The sequence below is a fragment of the Glycine max genome, chromosome 4 (genome assembly GCF_000004515.6).
Source record: "Glycine max cultivar Williams 82 chromosome 4, Glycine_max_v4.0, whole genome shotgun sequence".
In the NCBI taxonomy this organism is placed as follows: Eukaryota; Viridiplantae; Streptophyta; class Magnoliopsida; order Fabales; family Fabaceae; genus Glycine; species Glycine max.
Window position 1 is genome coordinate 6142752 of NC_016091.4, and position 22436 is coordinate 6165187.

At 33.1% G+C, this 22436-nt stretch overlaps 3 protein-coding genes across 5 annotated transcripts; 2 read left to right on the plus strand and 1 right to left on the minus strand.

The window, feature by feature from the left end:
- Nucleotides 1–762: 762 nt before the first annotated feature.
- LOC100796552 (glucan endo-1,3-beta-glucosidase 5) lies at nucleotides 763–5135 on the minus strand. The gene is made up of 2 exons (XM_003523665.4): nucleotides 4468–5135; nucleotides 763–2032 (listed from the first exon to the last, which is right to left on the minus strand). The coding sequence occupies exons 1-2, from the start codon at nucleotides 4821–4823 to the stop codon at nucleotides 919–921; spliced, it is 1470 nt and encodes a 489-aa protein (XP_003523713.2). The 5' UTR covers nucleotides 4824–5135; the 3' UTR covers nucleotides 763–918.
- A 4571-nt stretch (nucleotides 5136–9706) lies between these two features.
- LOC100781708 (uncharacterized) lies at nucleotides 9707–12693 on the plus strand. Of its 2 annotated transcripts, none has more exons than XM_006578126.4 (5): nucleotides 9707–10084; nucleotides 10543–10757; nucleotides 11810–12100; nucleotides 12274–12307; nucleotides 12393–12693. In XM_006578126.4, the coding sequence occupies exons 1-3, from the start codon at nucleotides 9995–9997 to the stop codon at nucleotides 12090–12092; spliced, it is 588 nt and encodes a 195-aa protein (XP_006578189.1). In that variant the 5' UTR covers nucleotides 9707–9994; the 3' UTR covers nucleotides 12093–12100; nucleotides 12274–12307; nucleotides 12393–12693. The 2 variants fall into 2 exon arrangements, with proteins under 2 accessions (XP_006578189.1, XP_003522653.1); XM_003522605.5 differs by having other exon boundaries at nucleotides 9712–10084; nucleotides 12271–12307.
- Nucleotides 12694–13388: 695 nt separating this feature from the next.
- On the plus strand, nucleotides 13389–21889 carry LOC100782245 (protein arginine N-methyltransferase 1.5). 2 transcript variants are annotated; one of them, XM_006578128.4, is made up of 24 exons: nucleotides 13389–13706; nucleotides 14552–14669; nucleotides 14788–14897; nucleotides 16051–16140; nucleotides 16246–16311; nucleotides 16619–16698; nucleotides 16817–16892; nucleotides 16994–17080; nucleotides 17301–17367; nucleotides 17692–17783; nucleotides 17870–17905; nucleotides 18010–18078; nucleotides 18676–18744; nucleotides 18869–18922; nucleotides 19044–19118; nucleotides 19640–19732; nucleotides 19812–19915; nucleotides 20149–20197; nucleotides 20286–20372; nucleotides 20550–20655; nucleotides 20752–20839; nucleotides 21407–21500; nucleotides 21599–21722; nucleotides 21756–21889. In XM_006578128.4, exons 1-23 carry the CDS (start codon nucleotides 13569–13571, stop codon nucleotides 21680–21682), a joined length of 1932 nt encoding a protein of 643 aa, XP_006578191.1. In that variant the 5' UTR covers nucleotides 13389–13568; the 3' UTR covers nucleotides 21683–21722; nucleotides 21756–21889. The 2 variants fall into 2 exon arrangements, with proteins under 2 accessions (XP_006578191.1, XP_006578190.1); XM_006578127.4 differs by having other exon boundaries at nucleotides 21599–21889.
- Nucleotides 21890–22436: the final 547 nt, after the last annotated feature.

Genomic DNA, 22436 nt, shown 5'->3' on the forward strand with positions numbered 1-22436 from the left:
TTTCATTTAATATAACTATTCTAATTTACATAGAGATGATTAATAAAACAGTTTTTATTGGGACATCTGTCATGTTTTTTATCTCTCATTTCTACTAATGATAATTTTACTTAAACCAGATAAAACAAGGACAAAACTCTCTTCCTTTAAGTATTAAGCTAAAACAAACCTACATGCAGTTGACTCACGTATTCATTTGGTGAACACATGTACTTTCTTTGTGTGTGCAATGGTTAAATTGATATCAAAACCTATGAACTTATACATATTACCTAAATCTTCTACCAATAGTTAAACCCTCATCGAACAACCCTACTTATGAACATGTGATAAAATATTAACTACTTCCAAAACATAAAAATCATCCGTTACATTTTTTTAAAAAAATAATTTAAAACATTAAATAAACTTTTCTTAATATTTTCGTACGTTACCACACAATAAACAACCAGTAATATAAAAACTTCCACTGTCAACTAAATAAACATCATCAAAGATGTTTTTAAGTAATTATTTTAAAAATTAACAATTTTATTATAAAACACTTTAATTTTGAGTTTAATGATAATGCACTTTTATTTTATCATTTAATTACAAAACATCATTAATATAACTATTTTAAGTAATTATTTTAAAAATTAACAAACCTACTAACAATTTATAATTAGATGATGTTGTAAATTTTATATTGTGGATGCATAACATTTTTTTCTCTTTAATTTTTACCGTACATTCCAATTAAATTTATAAGAAAATAAACTATTATGTCAGACAAGTCAAAATAAAATATGATAAGACAGGGACAAGTATGACAGACAACTTTAGTGCAGTGATAAACAATCTAACGCGTTTTCTTTCTTACACTTGCTAGTTGCTACAAAGTTTACCTGATCCGAGAAAAGTCAAAAAGCAAGCAAATCAAAACCAAAGATTACAGAATAGCAAAAGAACAAAAAAACATAGCACTGTTGTTAGATATCCAACTTTTCCATGTGGCTCCGCAGAATCTGTCTGGATCATGATTCTGAACTTGCAATCTCCAACAGAAGGATCCTTGTCAGTGATCATGGAAAGGCCGGGGAATTTGCATGCACTATCCATCTGGTCATTTATCTGATAGTAGCTATTAAACGCATAAGAAATGTTACCATGAACATCTAAATTGCCACACGAAGTTCCATACCCAAGACTAGTGCAATCAGCATTTTGACAAGCATAGGCCACACTAGGTGCAAGTTGGTCATCATTAAGGTTTGCTGAGGGTTTCAAAACGCACCACTTTTTAGCCAAATGATCAACGCCACTAGCACCTACTAACCCATTACCTCGTGCTGACCCAAGGTTAAGTTGGTATTTGGGTTGGCCATCAAAGTAAAACATGCCCCAATGACGCTCAAAGTTACCTGGCTGAATGCTTTTGGCATCTTCATCTATGAGACTAAACAAATAAGCATCTATAGGACCAGGCCTCATTGGGGTACCTTTTCCAGACATGTAACGTGACATGAAACCTTGGTTAAAACGTTGTGCATATTGAAGGTTTGCATTTCTGTCCCCATCTGTTGGCCACCCAATTTCCCCCACAATTATAGGTAAGTTTCCAAAGCCATTCTTCTGCAGTGCCCATACTAGAGTGTCATGGTTGGCATCAAACACATTGTCGTAGGCTCTTCCGTTGTCGTTTATGGTGGGCTGGTAGCCGTTAAAGAAGGCATAGTCAACGGGGAAATTGGGGTCTGCGTAGAGGCTGATGAAAGGATAGATGTTCACTGTGAACGGAGCACCGTTGTCGTTCAAGAACTTGACAATCTGCAGCATGACATTGTTGATGTCGGGTCTGAAACCGCCGTCGGATGGCTTTTCGGATGAGCTTTGGTATACGTCGGCATTTAAGGGGACGGTGACTTTGACACGGTTGCTCAAACCAGATCTTGTGAGAGCTGCCTGGATGTTTTGGAGAGCTGGAAGAGTTGTGGCTTCGAAGGAACCGTTGTATGTTGACAAGAATGGTTCATTCCCCACTGCAACGTACCTTGCAAAAAACACAAGATATAATGTGTAAGAAAAATAATACATAGTTAGTGATTAATTGCAGCATATGGTCGTTGAGTTTACAATCAGCGAAATGTAAGAACACACAGCATTATACATAATGCATGAGTTAGATCCACTGACATAAAGTTGCAACACTGTTTCCTTCAATAAAGCAAATATTTCAATCTATCTCCCCGTGAGTTTTAACTACATACTCAACAAATTAGGATGACATGCATTTTGAGCTTGAAACTGATATGGGTTTTAAGCCATGTGTACTTTTAAGTCCTCGTTTCAAGGGATGTTGGGAACATCTATAATACAGAGGAACAAGAATTTTGCATCATATTTGAATCACAACCTCGTGTGGCTATAATCAATTCAGTGCAAGTGATTGAAATGAAGTCTTATGCTACTATGTGGAGCTGGATATAAGGATCAATCACCATTGAGCTCAACTAATTACTGAAGAGATCAAATGAACTAATAAACTTAAATTTTAGAAGACAGATTTGGATGCTAACATATACATTCTTGAATCTTGATCTTCTAGAAAGGAAACCACTAATTCTTACAATGATAGAGTTGTTGATCTTCTATAAGGGAGAATCTCTTATTTTTTCCCCAAATGGCAAAGAGTCAGGAATGAATAGAAATAGACATCATATGTGGACTCAACTTATAATAAAGAGAAATCTTACTGCAGCAGAGATCACATGTAATCAAATGAGTAGTTGAACATCAACTCTAATTGCACAACCGTCTATTCACACAAAAGCAAAAAGTTGTTTGGTAAATTGTGAAGGAACAAGTGTAAGCTCCATATTTTGCAGAGATTAGCAATAGAATGTCATTCAGCAATGGAGAGAACAAAACAAGGATGATAATTATAAGTCAATAAAAAGCAATTTTTCCTTCCATTTAAAGTGAATCAATAACCTCTCTTAAGAAAAATAATCACAAATGGGCTTTGGCATGGAGGGAAGAAAATACAAGGAAAAGCATTCAGCTTAGAGCTGTAAGGACATGGACCTGTTCCCCTGACAACCTTGATAGATGTACCTAAACATGACCTTCCAAATCTAATGATGTTTGGGAAACTTCCCATTAATTGCACACGAGAACAATGATTGCATATGATTTGTGAATAACAAAATATAAATATAATTGGCATTTCAACTTTTGGCAGGAATGAAGTCTGACCAATTGGTCATCTAAGAGTGCACATTATTTTCTGACATAGGAATCTACAATCATTTGCATATATAGATGAATGTAAAATTAAGGAGATTGGGCTATTTAAAACCCACAAACAGGGGACATAATTTCATTCCAAGAAGGTACAATGAGTGGAGCCTTCGCATATCAGCATATATGAGAATTAAGAGGAATGTATTGGACAGTAGAAGATGTGAAAGATTAGACACTGAACAATCTTCCAAACAGAAAAAGTAAAAGGAAGACAGGTTCAATGGACCATAACAAAACACAAGCTAAAACCCTGAAACAAATTCATTTCATTGCATATTCCACTACAAATTCATCTAGGAAAGACACTTAATTTCCATTCATTAGAAATCACTTCCTCTCCAGTTGCAATGTTTCCTTCTAACATTTACAGTACCACCACTCCTCAAAAGTATTGTATCAGATAACACAATTCTTCAAGAGTTATAAGGTTGACTTGGTGGTTGAAGGGAGAAGGGAGGAGGGAGAGGTTGTGGGTTAGAATCCCTCCCACTAACAAAAAACTAACAAACTGGCAACTAACAGTTGCCGATTAAAAAAAGATATCAGTCCTTTAGTGTCCAGGACAAATATCCAAAACAAAAGAACTATGCAACAAACAATTAAAATCTGCCAAACACATAGCTTAGCAAAGAGAAACCATGCATTTTTAAGAGAGCAAAAACATAGGGTACCAAGAATACACCGAAGAAGAAGAAGAAGAAGAACCAATGTTTACAGTAGGGAATACATGCAACACCCAACAGAATGCAAGCTGAGTTATAAGTCATACTGTCATAGTGATTGTCCTACAATATTGTGGAAGCAACAAATTCATCACCAATATATTTTTCAGAGTTCAACAAACAGAGCTGTCAAGAATTCCTCACCTGGCAACTCTTAAGATTAGGAATAACATGCAAAACCAATAAGACAGACTAATTTATTTTCTCTTGAAATTCTCAGCCCCAAGTTAACTTGCATTCCCAACTGCACCTTAATTCCAAGTTGTTACACCAAAATGACATTTTCCATTCACGTTTCTAAAAAAAACTCTTTTTTATGCATATTCATTTCATCAATAAACAACCAAGCCAAGCAACAAATACAGTGACAAACAATTAAAAAGCATAACTTCAACTCAAAGCCAATGGTTGGTAACAGAATCTCCCAAAACAGAGGAAAGGGTGCGTGTGTAGTGTGTACCTGATGTCCACTCCTCCAGAAGAGACATGTTTGGAGATATTCTTGGAAACCCATTTTTCAGCTGCTTCCACACTGTTAGCCAGAGTATAAAGCATGTCATTCGGAATCCCCACCATGACCTGTATCCCAGACTTCTTGAGAGCATCCAAGATACCAGCATCAGCATCAAAAAGCTTCACCTTCTGAATGCCATTGTCTTTCAGCATCTTCACCACCTTCGACGGTGACAAAGGGTGTGTTGACTGTGTCCCCCAATTAACACCAATCCCACTCACTGACCCCACTAAGAACAACACACCAACAACAACAACAACAACAAAACACCTACTAAATTTTCCACCCCCCATCAACTCCATAATAAATTACAAGAAGTCAAGAACAAAAAACTGAAGCTCAAAGTTTAATACTTTAATTTGTTGATCTAAAAAGCACAAGTGAAGAAGTCAGGGTCAAGAGTGTTAGTTAGGAAATAATAATGAGAAACACAATGAGGCATTAACTACAGTGAGTGACTGCAGAACGGATCGTAAGGAGTAAGGACATGTTGTTGCTCCGTCTGCTTTTGAGTTAAGCTGCTTCGTGCATTAAGTACTACAGGGAAACGGAGGAATGAGGGGAGTGAATGAGGAACAAGTTATGTGGTGGAGAATCTTTTTCTTTTTTCTTTTTATATTTTGCAACTGAAATAAAAACAGGCAAAGCAAGAGTAGTGTCCGTGTCAGACTTTTTCAAAGAAACCTCGAAAATCACATGCTTAAGTTGCAATAATTATGAGGAAAATGTTTTGTGGGATTTTATTTTTTTTTATAAAGTTTTGTTGGATATTTTGACATTCAACTTTCAAGTACTGTTGAATTATCCAAGAAAAAAAAAATGGTAGTACTGTTGAGAGTTGAGACGTATATATGTAAAGAAATATAGGATAGGTTGTATTCATGATGTCTAAATAAAAAATATTTTTTTAATTTTATAACATTTTATTATATTAATTAGCATTCGTTGTTGTTTTAATATTTTTTATAGTGAGCACCTAATTTAGTTTCTGAAAAAGTATTTGATTCAATTTAATCTCCGAAACAAATTAAATAGTCCTTCAAAATTATAATGTGAAGTATTTTGGTTCTTCTGCCTTTTTTAAAAAGTTTTTTTTTTTAGTGTTCTTGCAAATTTTCTGAAAACCCTATACGATTTTCTAGGGTTTTCTAGTCTAAGAGAGTTTCGGACACATATGAATATGTCTTTCCATTACCGTGGTTCTCCCATGAATACAACAAGGGGGAGAAAATAATTCTTAACAAAATTGTTAAAGACTTAAATTAATTAATTCTAAAACTATTAATTAAAAAACTATCTCGCTTTTATAATTTTTATAATTATTTGTTTTTTTAACGACTAAATTACTTGGAGTGGTTTGTTGTAGGCTTGTAGCGTCTAACAATTAAGTATTTAACTATTATATTTGTTATATTTTTTTATTAGTATTATTCTCGCGAAAGAAATATCACATTGCCGAGAAAGTGTTTGATCAATCAATACTCGTTGTCGTGAACCAGACGTGTACCTTCCTTCACTCCGGAGTCTTGTGATGCCGTATGCCAGATATTGGATAACATTTGCCACAACCCCCGACGAAGTTCTAAGTCGCAAGTTTCTCTGCTTTAAACTTTTTTTGCTTCCTTTATATTTTGTTCATTTATCAACAATATGTTTTTGCAATTTAAATTTTGATTAAAGCATAGAGTACAGAGGATTAAGAGAAAAGAAGAATCTTGCAGGTAGAAGCCAGATGATATTCGGAAGGTAGGCATGTATACATAAACCAGTGTTTAAGCAAGTTGTTTCCTCCAAACTAATAGACCCTGTGGTTCTAATTCTATTAAGGAAAAATTGAATAATGTTCGTTGTTGGTATTTCACTCATATGACGGAGTGAACTAACCCAAACACAATTTTGAAACTTTATTCAACAGTTAACTCGTTGAAGGCTTGGGATAGTTTGAAGTGAGTGGATGTGATGTGTGTATTAAAGGAGAAGTTGAAAGATCTCAACGAAAAATTGAAGACTTATTAAAACAATTAAATTTTTGAAAACTTACAAATGAGAATATTCACTTTGTCCTTAATTATAAGATAAATTTTATTATTTTTGGAATTTATCTTTAGCTTTATTGATAATATATTATCATCTCTAACATCCGTGTGAGAGAAAAAAAATTCAAAGTATTAAAAATAATATCGATGTACAAGATAATTGAAATGAAGTTTTATAAAAGGAATAATTTTTTTTTCTTCAAAACTATGTCTTATAAATAAAGACAGATGAAGTACATCATATTGAATATGAGATGAATGGTTTGGATAAGAAAGGAAATAAGAAAACTCTAAGTGAAAATCTTGCTTTGAAGAATACCTTTGTCGTAGGATAAATAGCCAAAGTGAATCTTTAATGAAACAGAATACAAGAGTTAATTGGATTAAAGGGATAGATGTAAATTCTAAAAGTACTACCATGTGGTAGCAAGTTGGGAGATAAGAAAAAAATATGATGAGAGATGTTGAAATTGATGATAGGTGGGTTGAAGAACCTACCAGAGTAAAGGGGGAAATAAAAAATAGAAGTGAAAGAAGTTCAAGGAGGAGGAATGTGAGAGACATTGATTGGAAGGGGTAGAGTTCTCAAAGATTGAGAGGAAGATAATAATTTATTGATATTTATATTTGAGGAACGTTGGGGTAAATTTGAGGTGGTTTGGATAGTAGTGATTATTTTATTTAAGTCATCTTTAATTATATAATCTCATACATACACAATATCTAAACTCTTTTCACTCAAGTGTATTAGTTTTATTCATGTATCCCTCCCACTATAACAAAAGTAGCTTGTTCCCCATGTCTCGTCTCTTTTGCATTGGTGGTCACTCTTTGTTATTGTTAGCACGCATCAGATGTTACATAACCACTAGTTTTCGTTTGGTTTGTCCTCAAACTGCAGTGTACTAAAGAGAGACCATGCTCTAAAACCACTTTGTAATGTGGGATTGCTTTTAGGATTAATGAATGTTCCTTACAAGCCAACATAACAAGACTTTTTAGTGTATTTTGATTTCACTCACACACTTACTTTAAACTTTTTGGGAAATCACTCATTTCAGAATTGCTTAAAGTCAATCATACTTAGTAATGAAACTCTTGAATGATAAATTATCAAAAAGTAGATGCAAGTTATTGGTATATGTAATACAAATTAATTGCTTTAAGCAATCCTTAATCGTACAATCTGATAAATGCACAACCTTTTGATCTTTCTCATTTGATTATGTATTTGATTCATTAATGTATCCATCTCGCTAAAAACTTGCTAGGAGTCGCTCCTTATATGTGTCTCCTCTATTTAGCACCTGTGATCACTATTTGTCTTCGTGAGTGTTCAAGATATTACAAAATCCATTGGCTAAGTTTTGATGCCTCCAATATGTTGTTAGACAAATTCAAAATGGAAAGATTTAAGAATTTGAAAATGGGAGTTCTATGAAAGCAACGATGATTCTTTGTTGTTGGTTGTTACTAATTGGTTTAAAGACATCTCTATTGCCAATCATATTTTTGGAAGCTTTCATGTTTTTGGAAGTTTGTGGGCTAACATATTGATTAGATAGAGAGAGATTATAGCTAAAATTACAAAATTATCCTTTCTTTTAGATTAGATTTTGTCTAAGTAACTCCAACTCAAAATGGAGTTAAACAATCCTATTCTATGTGGCCAATAAAATTGAAACATTTGTAATCCACTTGTTTAATTTTTTTAACATAAAACTCTGAGTAATTATATATTCTTCTCATTATCTTTTATTAATTTTAATTTATGTACACTTTTTAGATTTAGTTTTTTTTTAATATATCGACACAGTGTTTTATTTAACTCACTAGACCCTCAACCTGTTACCGAACCAATGTCAACAAGAAGTTCTCCCCCTTTCTACCTTAACAACAATTCCAATTAGCTCGTATAGTGTCTTTGGCGTTGTCTAGTTAAAAAAATAATCTCATTTTAGTTTTTCTTTTTCTTGACAAACCAAATCATGACAATTTGTATATATCCGAGTGGTGTAGTGACAAATTATTGGATTGGTGACCCACATAGATTCCCCATTGTATTGCATTTTTATATGTTTAATTTATCTAATCTGAATTTAATTGGGTTATTTTGTTTAAAGAATCAAATGAAAAAAAAAAACCAATCTGAATTGCAATCAAGCAAGATCCAAACCAACAAGTATATAAATTGGAAAAATATGAAATTTGTAAAAAATAATAGGAAGAGTATATAATTAATCAAAGATTTGTGTATATAAAAAAAAAAAAGTGGCTCAAACTCAAAAAAAGTTGTTCTAATTTCATTGAGTCACTTAGGATGAGGTTATTTAATCTCATTTTTACTTGAGATCAATTACACCACCCCTTTAGATAATGTTTTAAAAGAAAAAATGAATTTTTTGTCAATAAGAAAATTAAGAGACTGAGTGCGAAGCCAAATTTTATACTAGCTTTTCTTTAAAGAATGATTAATTATTTTTATATATAAAAATAATTTAATCTAATCTAATCATTTTGTGACTCAAAATATCTAACCTAACCTAATCTTAATTGCAAATGCTTTTAATTTGGGATGGATTATTTTGGAAAAATAATTATTTTTATTAACCAAAAAATAAAACTTAATAATTATCGAGAGAAGGGTTATATAGTAACAATATAATTTTTTAATTATATTTATTAAATTTTAAAATAATTATCTTAAATAATTCAAACAATGAGGTGCAATTAGATGAAAGCGTAAAAATAATTTTATATTGTATGAACATTAAACTCTTAATTATTTATTGTTAAAAATTTAAATGTTTTATAAAAAAGATTCTCGATAAATAATTTAAATTTAAACTTAAAAAAATGAATTCACCAAAATGTTAATTAGAAAGTTAACTAATATTTTCTTAAAAATATTAGTTAAATTATATATAATTTATATGAAAATATAATTTAATCTTATATATTATATTTTAAAAATTAAGATATGAGATTATAAAAATATAATAAATTTTTTAAAAATAAAATTTAAATTTTAAATTATTTTCACATAAAATTTATATTAATATTATATTTTACACTAAAAATCTAAATGACTATATAAATGTAACGATGAAAAAGTATGTGATTTACTTAAGGAATTTTGCAAATAGTAAAATAAGAAAAAAAAAAAATTGATAAAGAAGAATGGATTTTACATTAAGTTGGTAAATAAATGTCATATAGATTCCGCCGTCCTTGTTATGGGTGATTCTATCTAAAGCTGACGTTTTAGCATTCGTCGCTGGCAGCCTAGCCTACCATAACGTAATCGAAAGTTTCGTTCTTCACACAAACCCTTCCCACTCACACTCTTAATTTACGCTTTCTGTTCAGTTTCGTTGCGCTTGTACGCTACATTTTCTCCGTCCCTTCCCTTCTCCTCTCTTCTCGACGCAGGCACCATGGCCGTCACCGTGAAACTAATGGCTCTCACTGTTTCCTTCTTCGGCCTTTTGTCTTTCATTTTGGGAGTCATAGCCGAAAACAAAAAGGTAATGCAATCATTTATCCATGAGATCTTTTTAAATTGAACTGTTAGTCTTTCTTTGATCAATTATAGATGGAGTACAAACATTGAGTGACATGATTTATAGTTAACTTGTTTCTTAAGTATGTGGTTAGGGTTCTGATCTTCAGGGTTAGAGGATGTAATTCCTTAAATAGATCGCGATAATCGGTATTTTAAATGATTAGTTGTTGATAGATTAATGCATGTTTGGATTAAAGTTGAGAGAATTCAAAAGCACTATTAAAATTTGTTATTGTGCATTGGAATTTGCAAGATATCTTAGGTTTAAAAAAAAAACATATGTGAACTGGATCATATGATAATTATGTGCTCATATATCAAATTTGTTGATTGGGCAAGATATTATGAAATTTGTTAGCGTGTGATGAAATAGAGCTGAAATTCTGAGTATTTTGCTTTGATAATATGATATAATTACAGCCTCCTGCTGGAACGCCTGTGTTTGGCAAGGATGGTGTCACATGCAAGTTCCCAGCTGATCCAACAGTTGCATTGGGGTATCTTTCTGTAATTTTTCTTATTGCTTCCACCGTGGTTGGATATCTCTCTCTGTTTTACCCTTACAAAGGGAAGACTGTTCCACAAGGAGTTCTCTTTAAAAGCATGACTTTTGCCGTATTCTTCAATGTTGCATTGTAAGTACTGTTTTCTTATCCCTTTCCTATGGTTAATTTTTCAATTGGAGTTGTGTCCCCCTTTCTTTTTCCTTGTTCATAGAAATAAAAGATAGATCCATTAACTCAGTAGCGGATTATTATAGAAGTATCCTCTGAGAGTAAAGTGCTGGACCCTGTTTTTCTCTGTTAATGATAAACATACTTCCCAGTTTGGTATGGATTGCAGTGAAAAAGAAAAGAAAAATAGAGTGAAAATGAGATGGAAGAGAAAAATGAATGTATATTGGGTATTTTCTGTTTTCCTCAATAAAAGGTTGTTACTATTCCATTGACAATTGAGCAGTTTTAGTAGTAATGTAACATGATTTCTCTAGGGTGGCTTATGCAATGAACCACTTGTTATTCTTCCTATTTTGGTTTCATGATTCATTGTGTACCCTCCAAATTAGTCATATTTTAAAAAGGAAAAAGATACTTGGACACCCAAAAGGTGTCTACTCCTAGAGACAGATGCCAATGGAGTGTTGTATTATTTTGGTGCCCAAAAATCAGAACTCTTTTCATGATAAGTCTGTTTCAGTCAATGTAATGCAAAATACATGTTGGTTGCTGCTAGTAGTAATGTAGAATGCATCCACTACCTGACACTATAAATGGTATTAATTAATGGAGTTCACTATCTGAACATTAAAAAAAATAATACCATGTGACATCTGATACAATTATTTATATGTAATGTACCTCATTTTTTTTTTTACTTTTTCTATATACACGAATCTAAAAAGTACTCCCTAAAATGAAATCAGACAACATTTTTGTTGTCCTATTTTGAAGTTCGAATGAAACATTTTTGTATCTTCTGGGTAGTACTTTATATCAAGCACCTGGCAGCCATGATATAAAAGATTGTGTACTGGATTGACTGTACTCTTGAATCTTTGTATTCTTGTGCACCCTACCTACCAATTTATATTATATTATTAATTTTCTGCTATAGACATTTCCTTAATCTGTATATCTTGTAGTTCCCACTGAATGAATTTTCTTCATATAATTATGTATCTACTTAGGTTTTCAACTGGACTAGCTGCAACTATGCTGTTATGGCCAACAATCACTGAACACCTTCACCTTAAACGCAATGTGCATCTTGATCTCACATATACATGCCCCACTGCTAAAACTGGTCTCTTTGGAGGTGGTGCCTTTTTATCCCTTGATTCATCCCTCTTTTGGTTAGTTGCACTTCTGGTGGCTGACAATGCCCGGGAGGATTTTTTGGATGAAGACAAGGATGATAAGCTTGATGTTGAACTTCCCTCACTTGCTAATCATGCTGATATGGTCATATAGCTGTGAATGTAAGTGTCTGAGTTGTGTTACTGAGAATAACGATAGAAAACATCGTATTGCATAGTTACTTTGTCCTTGTTTTCAAACGTGTTGATGAAATATGGAAGTAAATACTTTACATTTTGTTAACTTGTTATATTGAAATTGACTTCGGTTGGTTGTTATATTGAATTTGAAGAAGCGTCTCCAAATGTGCATCTAGCGTGAAAGGAAGGGTAAGTATTTCACTTTGGTTAATCTAACTTATGTTCTTCAAGTATTTAGTGAGTAAATTCATTTGTTACTGCTCATATTATGCAGGGTTATCTCTGGAATTATCCACCAAGTGATGTTGAAAGATGTATCTACATAGACAACGACAATAAAGTTGTAGTAGGACCTATACGAACTTTTAAAGTGCAATTACAGATTGGTTTTTCTCTTGAATTATTCGAGACATATGTTGCACATTTGTTTATACAAAATTTGATTTTTATTTCTACTTGGGACCAATTTGGTTATTCTTGTTTATTTGGAAATGATTAAATAGTGTTGATTTTTGTTTTTTAATTGATAATTTGTAAATATTTGTTGTTGATAATTCCTATAACGTAGTATTGCAACAAATATAATGGTGCAAGGCGTAAATTAAATGAGAAATCTGCCTCCTTATGGCATAAATATTTAGGCCATACCTCTAAGCAAACAAAAATAAACATTCATAAGCTTGTGTTAGAGAAAATTCTTGAACCCTTAAACTTATCACATTTTGAGAACTGCATTAAGTGTATTAAAGGAAAAAAAATAACGAAATTAGGTGGCCAAAGGGTTAAAAATGTCTTAAATTAATGCAGATAGATATTTGTTTTTCCTTACCTACTCTGTTGGAGTGGAAAATAATGCTTTATTACTTTACTCAATAGTAGATAATTACCCATACTTAGAGTCTGTTTGGCTTGACTTTTCTTAAAATAACTTGTTTAAGTTAAAGTTAGAAAAGAAAGAGCTTTAAAATTTAAGTTAAAAACTGTTTGGATATATTTTTATTATTCTTATAAGTCTCACATTTTACTTTTAATAAAATTTACTCACTATTTTATTATTTTTTAATATTTTTTTTGTCAATAAAAAATGCGTGTTAAAGGAATGGGTTGCAGTCTTATTCAAATATTAAATATATCTGAAGCATAAAATTAATACAACCTAGTTTCATTAAAATCACAAGCTGGGATATCTATTTTCAAATTTTTTTTCTTTCAGTTTTGGGCTTAGTTCCAGTGTTCAGAAACACCACAACTGATAGTTCCAAAAAAGCCCACTCATTGTACACCGAAACCCTAGTGTTTTGTTTGGTGGCCGTAGCAGCTTCTTCTACAAAACCCTACCAAAACCCTCAACACCACTCTGTGAAGTGAACACACAGCATGCTCGAAATCGCTTGAGCTCACTATCGATATCACCCCAAACTCGACCACACTAATAGTTGAAGCAGCGAGAATGCCTCTGGGAGAAAGAGCAGGGGATAAGAGCGAGTCTCGCTACTGCGGTGTAGAGACCGACTTCAACGATGACATGCCACACGTCCTCCATTTCAACCTTTATTCTGGAAGCTTCGATTTCGTTGTTGCTCCTCTGGTTTGTCTTCTTCACTTTTCTTTTTTAATTTTCACATATAAGTGAAGATTATGATGTTCGTGTTACATGTTTTATGTCATATGATTAGTGAAGTGAAATAAAGTAATTAATTTAAGGTGGCCAATTAGCCACTCACACTGCAACTTAATGTTGCTCCTTTTGTGTGTGATTGGTCAGTAAGCTCACCTAAACGAAATTTGCTCAAAGGGGCCTCTTACAGTGAAGCTGCTCCACAAGCGAGCATTTTTGGGGTTTCATTGTGGCTCTACCGAACTACATTTCACAACATATGCAAAATGTAACGACAGTTTTCTTATGCCTTACCTTGTGAGGGTTAAAATATCCATCGTTTAGAGAAAAGTAAACTTTTATATTCGTATTCACCATGTTTTGCTTGAAGAAGAACTTAGGTAGGGGGTTGTGCTTGTGCGTTGTGTTAGGTGTGTTTTGTTTACTCTTACGGTAGCCAATTAGCCAGTCATATAGCGGCTTGCTGCTGCATTTTATGTATGTTTGGTCAGTAAGCATACCCAAAGTAACAATGTCTGATGCTTTACTTGTGAAGTTGTTTCAACGTGGTTTCACTCTGTAAGAGCTTTGTAGACTACACCGTTGAGACCTTGCATGTAATGAAATGAAGTTCCCTGGTAAAGTCCTGTGCCTGCCAAATTGGCTTAACTAGGGACTTTTTATTTTTTTGATGGACAGTTTATTTTCTTTCATAGGATTTCTTTAGTATATGTAGTCTACTTTACTATTGGTGAAGTATAACTTTATTTTGCTGAGAAATGATCCTTTTGCTTATGTTGCTTCCTACTGCCTGTTGATTTTATGGTGCAATTCAGATGGATCATTCTTATCGGCCAAGTTTAGTGCAAAAGGATGCTTTGGGGTCTGGTGTTCTGCCATTTGCTGGGTCAGACTTGGTCTTGAGTCCATCCCAGTGGAGTAGTCATGTAGTGGGTACGAGTTATATTCGTCTTAAAATCATTTGATAGTGAATTTTCTATTCTTTATTGATAGTCTTGTTGGATTCACAACTGTGTGAAAGTTCTCACATAGTTTATTGCATTTTATTCAGGAAAAATTAGCTCATGGATAGATTTGGATTCAGAGGATGAAACCCTCAGGATAGATTCTGAAACCACTCTTAAACAAGAAATTGCTTGGGCTTCTCATCTCTCTTTACAGGTTTGCTTTGGTATAACCAAATTGAAGAAACTTCAAAGTTAAATTTTGTTGCTTAGATCAGTAGTTTTACTGATGTTAATTGGTTGGGTTTCAAACTTTGCTTTTTTTTTTTTGAAATTACAAAAATGCTTAATGTTCATTTTCCTTTGCAAATATTAACATGGTTTTTGTGCTTTTAGAAATTTGATTGATTATCTACTATATTATTATAATTCCTCTAGCTAGGTTGCATGGATATGGTTATGGTACCTGCACTGTACCAGTATGAGTATGGATTGGAGTATGGCAATTTTTTCAAATTATGATATTGTGTGACTCTGTGTATTAGATCACATTTAATAATCATTTTCGGTTCAATTTTTTAAATGAAAAAATGTAAAAGAAAAAATGCATTTAGTGATATATTATGTAATACTTTATCAAATTTTTTGCAGAAATAAAATTTGATAAATTTATCAATGATTTCCAAACCAATAAAATAAAAAACCTTTGCTGCATGGCACTGAAACAGAATAGTTTGCAACTCCCAAGTCATGGTCCTGGGAGATTTTTGTATTTCAGTATTCATATAGGACTAAGGAGTTGCTGCACGAATTTTCTGAATGCCTAAAATGTACTGGCTTGGAGAGCCAAATTGTATTGGCTGTTATGCAAACCATATCCGTATTTTAAGGGGATAAAAGGACACTTTTGTATTGGGTATGCAAATGTACGTTTATGGCTTACTGGTTTTTGTACCTATGCTTAATGTTTTATTCCTTCCCATAAGTGGATCCATATTTGTGTTGCATAGATTATGTAGAAACTAGAAAGTTAATTTTGGCTATATCAAACCATGCGTGAAAAATGATAAGTGACGTGAATACGTATCCCATAACTTGAGAATGCCCAAGTTTTGCCCTGCAAATCTGTCTTTGTATGCTTGACACACTGACCTACTTTAAATGCAAAGAATCATGGGCGTGAGTTTTACATTTTAGTCACCTTTTGTGTTTAATACGTAAAGTATTATTTATTAAGTTATTTCATGCTTATATCTGTTAGTATGCTGTGTAACACAACATTGTGTCATACTTTGACCTGTTACCCACAGAAAAATCCTTCATTGACTGAGTTGTATATGTTTTTTCTAATTCCTTTTAATATGTTGCAGGCCTGCCTGCTTCCTGCCCCGAAGGGAACTTCTTGTGCTAATTATGCTAGATGTGTGAATCAGATCTTACAGGGTTCAAATAATATGCAGGTGCCACTCTATGCTGAAGTTTTATGTCTGGTTTATTTGTCTTTCCTTCATGAATGTCATTTTCTCCAATCTTGTATTTATTCTTTATTTAACTTTGTAATGCAGTTGTGGCTTAGGGTTCCATTGGTGAAGCCTGATGATGACTCTATGGATGCAAAGTCTGTTGCTTTGGTGAGTAAATATGTACAATGATGTTGTGGAGGTCTGTGTTCAATTTATACTTTTTACTCTGATCTTGGATTTTTGTCAAACTGCTGGATATTGAAATTTTGGTTCTTAAGTTCAACAAGACACAATACTCAAGATTTATATGGTGTTTGCCCATGATGTTTTTTTTTTTTTCTTTTCTATGTTATATGTGCTGATGATCAAATTATTGAGGGTTGGATGGTTGGGTCATGAAATTTTGGGCTCATTCTAGACCCAAAATTTTGGATGCTGAGTTATTTTTTCAGAACTTCATGATCCTGATTTTTAGGTTGACTCTTGGGAAACTTGGAATTCATTTCGTCTGCTGTGTGAGCATCATAGTCAACTGTCAGTTGCACTTGATATTCTGTGAGTAGTCTACACTTTAGTCCTTTCATCAATTATACTTTTTTACCCTGATCTTGGATTTTGTGCCAATTGTGTCAAGTTTTTTGAGTTTTGATTTTTCTCGAAACTAATTCATTAGGAGTACTCTTCCTTCCCCAAATTCACTAGGACGCTGGTTTGGGGAGCCTGTTAGAGCAGCTATATTACATACTGATGTAAGGATAACTTCTGGTTTATAATGCATTTTTCAAATATAAACTATGGTGGTGCTGTTTCTTGTCTAAAGTCATAATGGTTTTGATTGGAATTTTGCCAGTGCTTTCTAACTAATTCTCATGGCTGTCCATGCCTCTCCAAGCGCCACCAGAGTTTAATTACTGGTTTTTTTAACCATTCTATTCAGGTAAACCATTTAATTTATTTTAATCTTGTATTGTAAATATAGAAGCAATATTTTGTGAGGATTTCTTCTGTCTTGTTGTCTTACAATTCTTGTTTATCATTCTTTTTTTTTTTCTGGATAATGCATTTCTGCTTGATTGATCATAAGATATAGAATTTAAATTCATGTCTTTGTTTTCCTTCGAAAGGGTACCGAGTAATAATTTAAAACATCTGTGTAGATCATTGTATCTGGAAATTCAGTTCATCCAAAAGCAAGTGTGGATGCAAATGATAATTCTGGTACAAGTAAGTTCCTTTTCTTGGTTTGTAGATTTGTTATCTTGATTTTGAAGATCAGTATTTAGAATATTTTATTCTAGTTTTTCAATGTTTCCTAATTATTATTATGAGCCCACTTTTATTTATCTTGCGTCTAGGTTACAAGAACCATCACTATTGCCTATGTAATATATTTAGTGATCTCTTCTTCCATTCTGTGTGTGATTGTATGCATGTGCTTGTGCTTCATGTATGGAATGTGAAAGTTGTGATTTGGTGTTCCACTGTTTCTTCTAATATGTTGCCCTTGGTCAATGTCTTCTGTTAATTGTCAGTATTTTTGCATGTCAGATTCACAAAGGCATCCCTTGCGGCCATATCTGGACTACATTGGATATCTTTACCAAAGAATGGATCCTCTTCCTGAGCAAGAACGTTTTGAGGTATCTATCTTTACATTTGTTGAATTTGTAGGCATAGCATTATATGCTATTATATTTCGCTTGACCCTCTCAGCATCTTATGCCAGCTTGGTTACAGGGATTTTTTACAGTCACCCTTGCAAGTAAGCATTTCTTGCTCTGCTTCATTCTATGTGGTTATTGGCTTCTATGTTCTGTCTTATTATTCTGCACTTTAAGATAAATAATTTTTACAATTCTTTTACAGCCTTTGATGGATAATTTAGAGGCTCAGACTTACGAGACTTTTGAGAGAGATGCAGTGAAATACATTCAGGTATGGCAATGTATGCATGATATTCTCAACTAAATGTATCCATTTTATGAAACCCTTTCTGTTCCCCTTGGCAGGGTCCCTTTAAACCCAATTTATGAAACCATTGTAGTTGGAAGTTGGCAGAGTCTCCATGGCATGTGATTCTTGAACAATTGAGCTGCCTAGAGTACTGATTGAAGTTGATTAGTTATAGCACTTCCGTTTATGTGATGAGCATTATGATATGGCCTATCCTATTCTTCAACCAAAGATCTTTGTTTTTTTTACAAGTTGGGGTGATCTAGATTGTATTTTATTTATATGATCTTTTAGAACAATTTGTTTATAATATTCCTGGAAATGAAGGTATATATAATAGAAGGCATTTAAGTTATGCATGGTTTACGTAACATTATATTGTATTTTGTTGGCATACAATTAGAAAGATGTTTATGCTCTGTCAATGCTTGTTTGGTCAAAAATATATTTGAGAAAATGACCTTAGCACTTGCTGTCTTTTTTGTCACTGAAGTTCAAAGCTGTGACTTGGGGGATGGCTTGAGTTTTTGGTTTCTTTGTGAGTTTGTGTAATCTAACCATTAGCTTTCCTTTTGACAGTACCAACGAGCAGTCAGTAAAGCATTGCTGGACAGGGTTCCTGATGAAGAGGCATCTGTTAAAACCATTGTAAGATTTGTTTCTCATGTTTTCTTTTTGATGCATCTTTATTTTTTAATTTCAATTTTTTGTGGTGTGATACTTGCACCCGCAGAGACTTGAAGATTAGTTTTTTGTTTGCTCCTGTGGGTAGGTATTGATGGTTGTGGGGGCAGGACGTGGGCCTCTTGTGCGGGCATCATTACAGGTGTGATTTTGTCTGTTACATTGATAAATTTTGACATATTGTTTAATATAAATCACATTCTGTGAAATGCAGATTTTGGTATATTCTATTCTTTAGTGATTTTTGTCATATTCATATGTAGGCTGCTGAAGAAACTGGGCGGAAGCTCAAAGTTTATGCTGTTGAAAAGAATCCAAATGCTGTTGTTACCCTACATGTAAGTTTTGGATCTTTCCACATTTATGATGATTCCATGAATTTATGTGCCATTCTGCCAATATAATGTTATTTGTATTTTACTGTATTTGTTGAATTCAAATACATGACCTACAATTCATGAAGTTTTAGATTTGGTAAAAATATTTGTTACAGATTTGAATGTTTGCCATATCTCTTTGTTGTGCATTTTGTTTTGCTTTTATTATCATAAATGTGATTTTAACATCATGCTAAGTTACTAATTGTAATGGTTTGTTACCTAGTGCATTGAGTCTGTAAGAAACATTTGTCTTGGTGTTAATGTTTGGTCGATGTAACATTGTTTTTGGCTCTTGTTCTTGATGGGTGAGGTATGAAAATACTTGAATTGTCTTTCATGTTGTTTCAGTGCATTTATAAACTCATTTGCCTGTTCTGCCTATTGTTTTAGATAATCTTCTTAATGAAAGTATTACTGAATTTTTGGACCAAGGCTTCTATTTTTCCTTTGTTTTAGACAAGTCACTATTGTTGGAACAGGCATTAGTCAAGTTAGAAGGATGGGAGGATACTGTGACCATAGTCTCAAGTGACATGCGTCATTGGAGTGCCCCTGAAAAAGCTGACATATTGGTATATATCTATGCTCACTAATCAATTGTTTGACTTGTATTGTTTATACTCCAGTGTCTGATTGTTGTTTTGAATTTAGGTTAGTGAATTGCTAGGTTCTTTTGGCGACAATGAGCTGTCTCCTGAGTGCCTTGATGGAGCCCAGAGATTTCTAAAGCAAGATGGAATTTCAATACCATCTTCGTATGTAAATTGCTTCCACTCCATTCGTTGTTACTGATTTATCTTGTTAGTTTTTTTCCCCTAGGGTTATTTAATTTTATTGTACCCCATGTTAAGTCCCTTTAGTTGAAGATGAATGGCTACTGTGTATGAGTTAAATGTTGCAGAGAGTTGCATAGGAATTCTTGGATGTTTTGCTCAACGTAAATTTTGAGAATTGTTTGTGCTAATGATCGTAATCTTGGATGTTTCAGGTACACAAGTTTCCTCCAACCAGTGACAGCTTCAAAGTTATATAATGATGTATATATCTTTTACCTCCCAATTCCCATGTCAAATTCACATTTAGAAAGTTAGTGCTTCATGTTATTTTCTTGTGGTTGTATTTCAGGTTAAGGCACATAAAGATCTTGTACACTTTGAAACTGCTTATGTTGTCAAAATGCACAATGTAGCCAAACTTGCACCAACCCAACCTGTGAGTTTCTTTACACGCAGTTAATTTTTGTCTTTCACTTCAATCTATCCACCAATCTGATCTCTATGCCGTTTGACGTCCTTGCCTTGTTTCAGATTTTGCTATACTATATGGTGTTTTTTACGTCATGAATTTTATATTAATTATTTTCTGCTCATTTTATTTTGATCTGTGTAGGTTTTTACATTTACTCATCCAAAGCACTCTGATAAAGAAATCAATCAGCGCTATAAAAAGTTGAATTTTATAATACCTAATGACACTGGGTCAGCAATGGTACACGGTATGTGATATATTTTTATTGCAAATTTTCAGAATCCAATTTTGAGTATTTTTGGTTATCTTTTTGAGATTAATCTTGTGTTCTCCTTGATCATAGGATTTGCTGGTTATTTTGATGCAACTCTTTACAAGGATGTGCATCTTGGAATTGAACCTTCAACTGCAACACCAAACATGTTCAGTTGGTATTGAGATTTATTTCTTTGTTTTGTTCTATTTTGGGATATGAAAAGTAATTTTATTGGTGTAGCAAAAAGGAAAGTAAAATATCAAAGGGTAATATATCCTCCTTACCATAGTAAACAAACTAAACACATCAACTAAGTAAACAATGATGTCATGTGTTGTTTATAATTGTTGTTTGAATAATTTGGCATTGTTTGTTGATGGGGATTGTTTTTGAAGGTGATAATTTGTTAATTCGAATGGCAGCTTTGTTTTCAAAAATACCATGACTTCCTAGTACACGTTGATAACACTACATTTGAGGATCAGAATCCCTAATGGCTTCCATACATTATTTTGCAAGATGGTTACCAAACGATTCTCTTACAATAATATTATGACGTTGCTCAACAGTTGACACTATATTTTATGCTGTTTTTCGCTGTTTTTTATTAAACCCTTCTCCAAATGAAAACAGTGCAGTAATAGTCTTGTGTCTTTTTTCCCGGACTTTAATTTTGAAAATTTAAAAGATTAGTGAATACGAGTCAATTTCTCAAACCATCCATTTTCTTCCCTTAATGCAGGTTTGCAATATTTTTCCCATTAAGGACACCCATTTGTGTGGATCCCGGTTCTACACTTGAAGTACATTTTTGGCGTTGTTGTGGTTCTACGAAGGTTAATTTTATTTCATTTGCAACTTGGCGTTTCATATTTTTTTCATTTGGTGTTTCCATTTAATATTGACTTCTATTTCTGAATGGAATCTGAAACAGGTTTGGTATGAGTGGTGTGTTGCTTCTCCCGCGTCGTCCCCAATGCACAACAGTAATGGACGTTCATACTGGGTTGGGCTTTAGTGCCTTGTATTTTTTAGAATGTTTATCAGTCTTGAGTAGTCAAGTTTATAATGTTGCAAATCAGGGTCAATACAAAGTTTTTTGGAGCAAGCATCTTGGTGGATCTCTTCAATTCAATTCATTTTGGGAAATTTTGTTGTACAATAAGATATTTTGTTTGCTATAGGTGTCCTTAATGCTTCCATCCAATGTAATTATTTTATAGCATTCGTATATCTTGAAGTTCTATTTTACTTGTTTCTCCCGTTTGTGTATGTGGCTTATTTATTTATTAAATATAAGCGTACCCCCAGTATGGTGTCAGTCTCCATTTTAGACATGATATGCATTATCTTTTGAGATTAATAGATATGAATTCCCGGTGTAATTTTTTTTTTGTTAATCACTAAGAAATAGGAATTTTAACTTGCTTTTAGTATAATTATTTTAAAACTCGAAAAATTTATTATATATAACTGAGTATATTGTACTAAATCCGAAACATAATTTTTAAAGGGAACTTCGTAAGGCAAATGATTTACTTTTGATAATATGGAGAGTGCCTAAGGAGATATGGTATTCCATTGATTAAATAATTCTTGGGATGACTTCTACAGTACATCCAAGAACTAAGTGTGGCTTCGATTAATTACGAGATAAATTGCCTCCAAACCAAAGCTGAGATATTTTTTGTACTTTCTCACCTTGTAACTAACACTGCAGAGGGCTATTAGAAGTTGATAGTTAGTTGCTTTGTTTCTAGTTAGTTGATCTA

Bases quoted from the DNA above. Each gene is read 5' to 3' on its own strand.
- LOC100781708 (XM_006578126.4), top strand. From the start codon at position 9,995: ATGGCCGTCACCGTGAAACTAATGGCTCTCACTGTTTCCTTCTTCGGC. The intron at 10,085-10,542 runs GTAATGCAATCA...ATATAATTACAG, and splicing joins TCATAGCCGAAAACAAAAAG to CCTCCTGCTGGAACGCCTGT. The intron at 10,758-11,809 runs GTAAGTACTGTT...GTATCTACTTAG, and splicing joins GTATTCTTCAATGTTGCATT to GTTTTCAACTGGACTAGCTG.
- LOC100782245 (XM_006578127.4), top strand. From the start codon at position 13,569: ATGCCTCTGGGAGAAAGAGCAGGGGATAAGAGCGAGTCTCGCTACTGC. The intron at 16,141-16,245 runs GTGCCACTCTAT...TTTGTAATGCAG, and splicing joins AGGGTTCAAATAATATGCAG to TTGTGGCTTAGGGTTCCATT. The intron at 20,198-20,285 runs GTATATATCTTT...GTTGTATTTCAG, and splicing joins CTTCAAAGTTATATAATGAT to GTTAAGGCACATAAAGATCT.
- LOC100796552 (XM_003523665.4), bottom strand. From the start codon at position 4,823: ATGGAGTTGATGGGGGGTGGAAAATTTAGTAGGTGTTTTGTTGTTGTT. The intron at 2,033-4,467 runs GTACACACTACA...GTTTTTTGCAAG, and splicing joins TCTGGAGGAGTGGACATCAG to GTACGTTGCAGTGGGGAATG.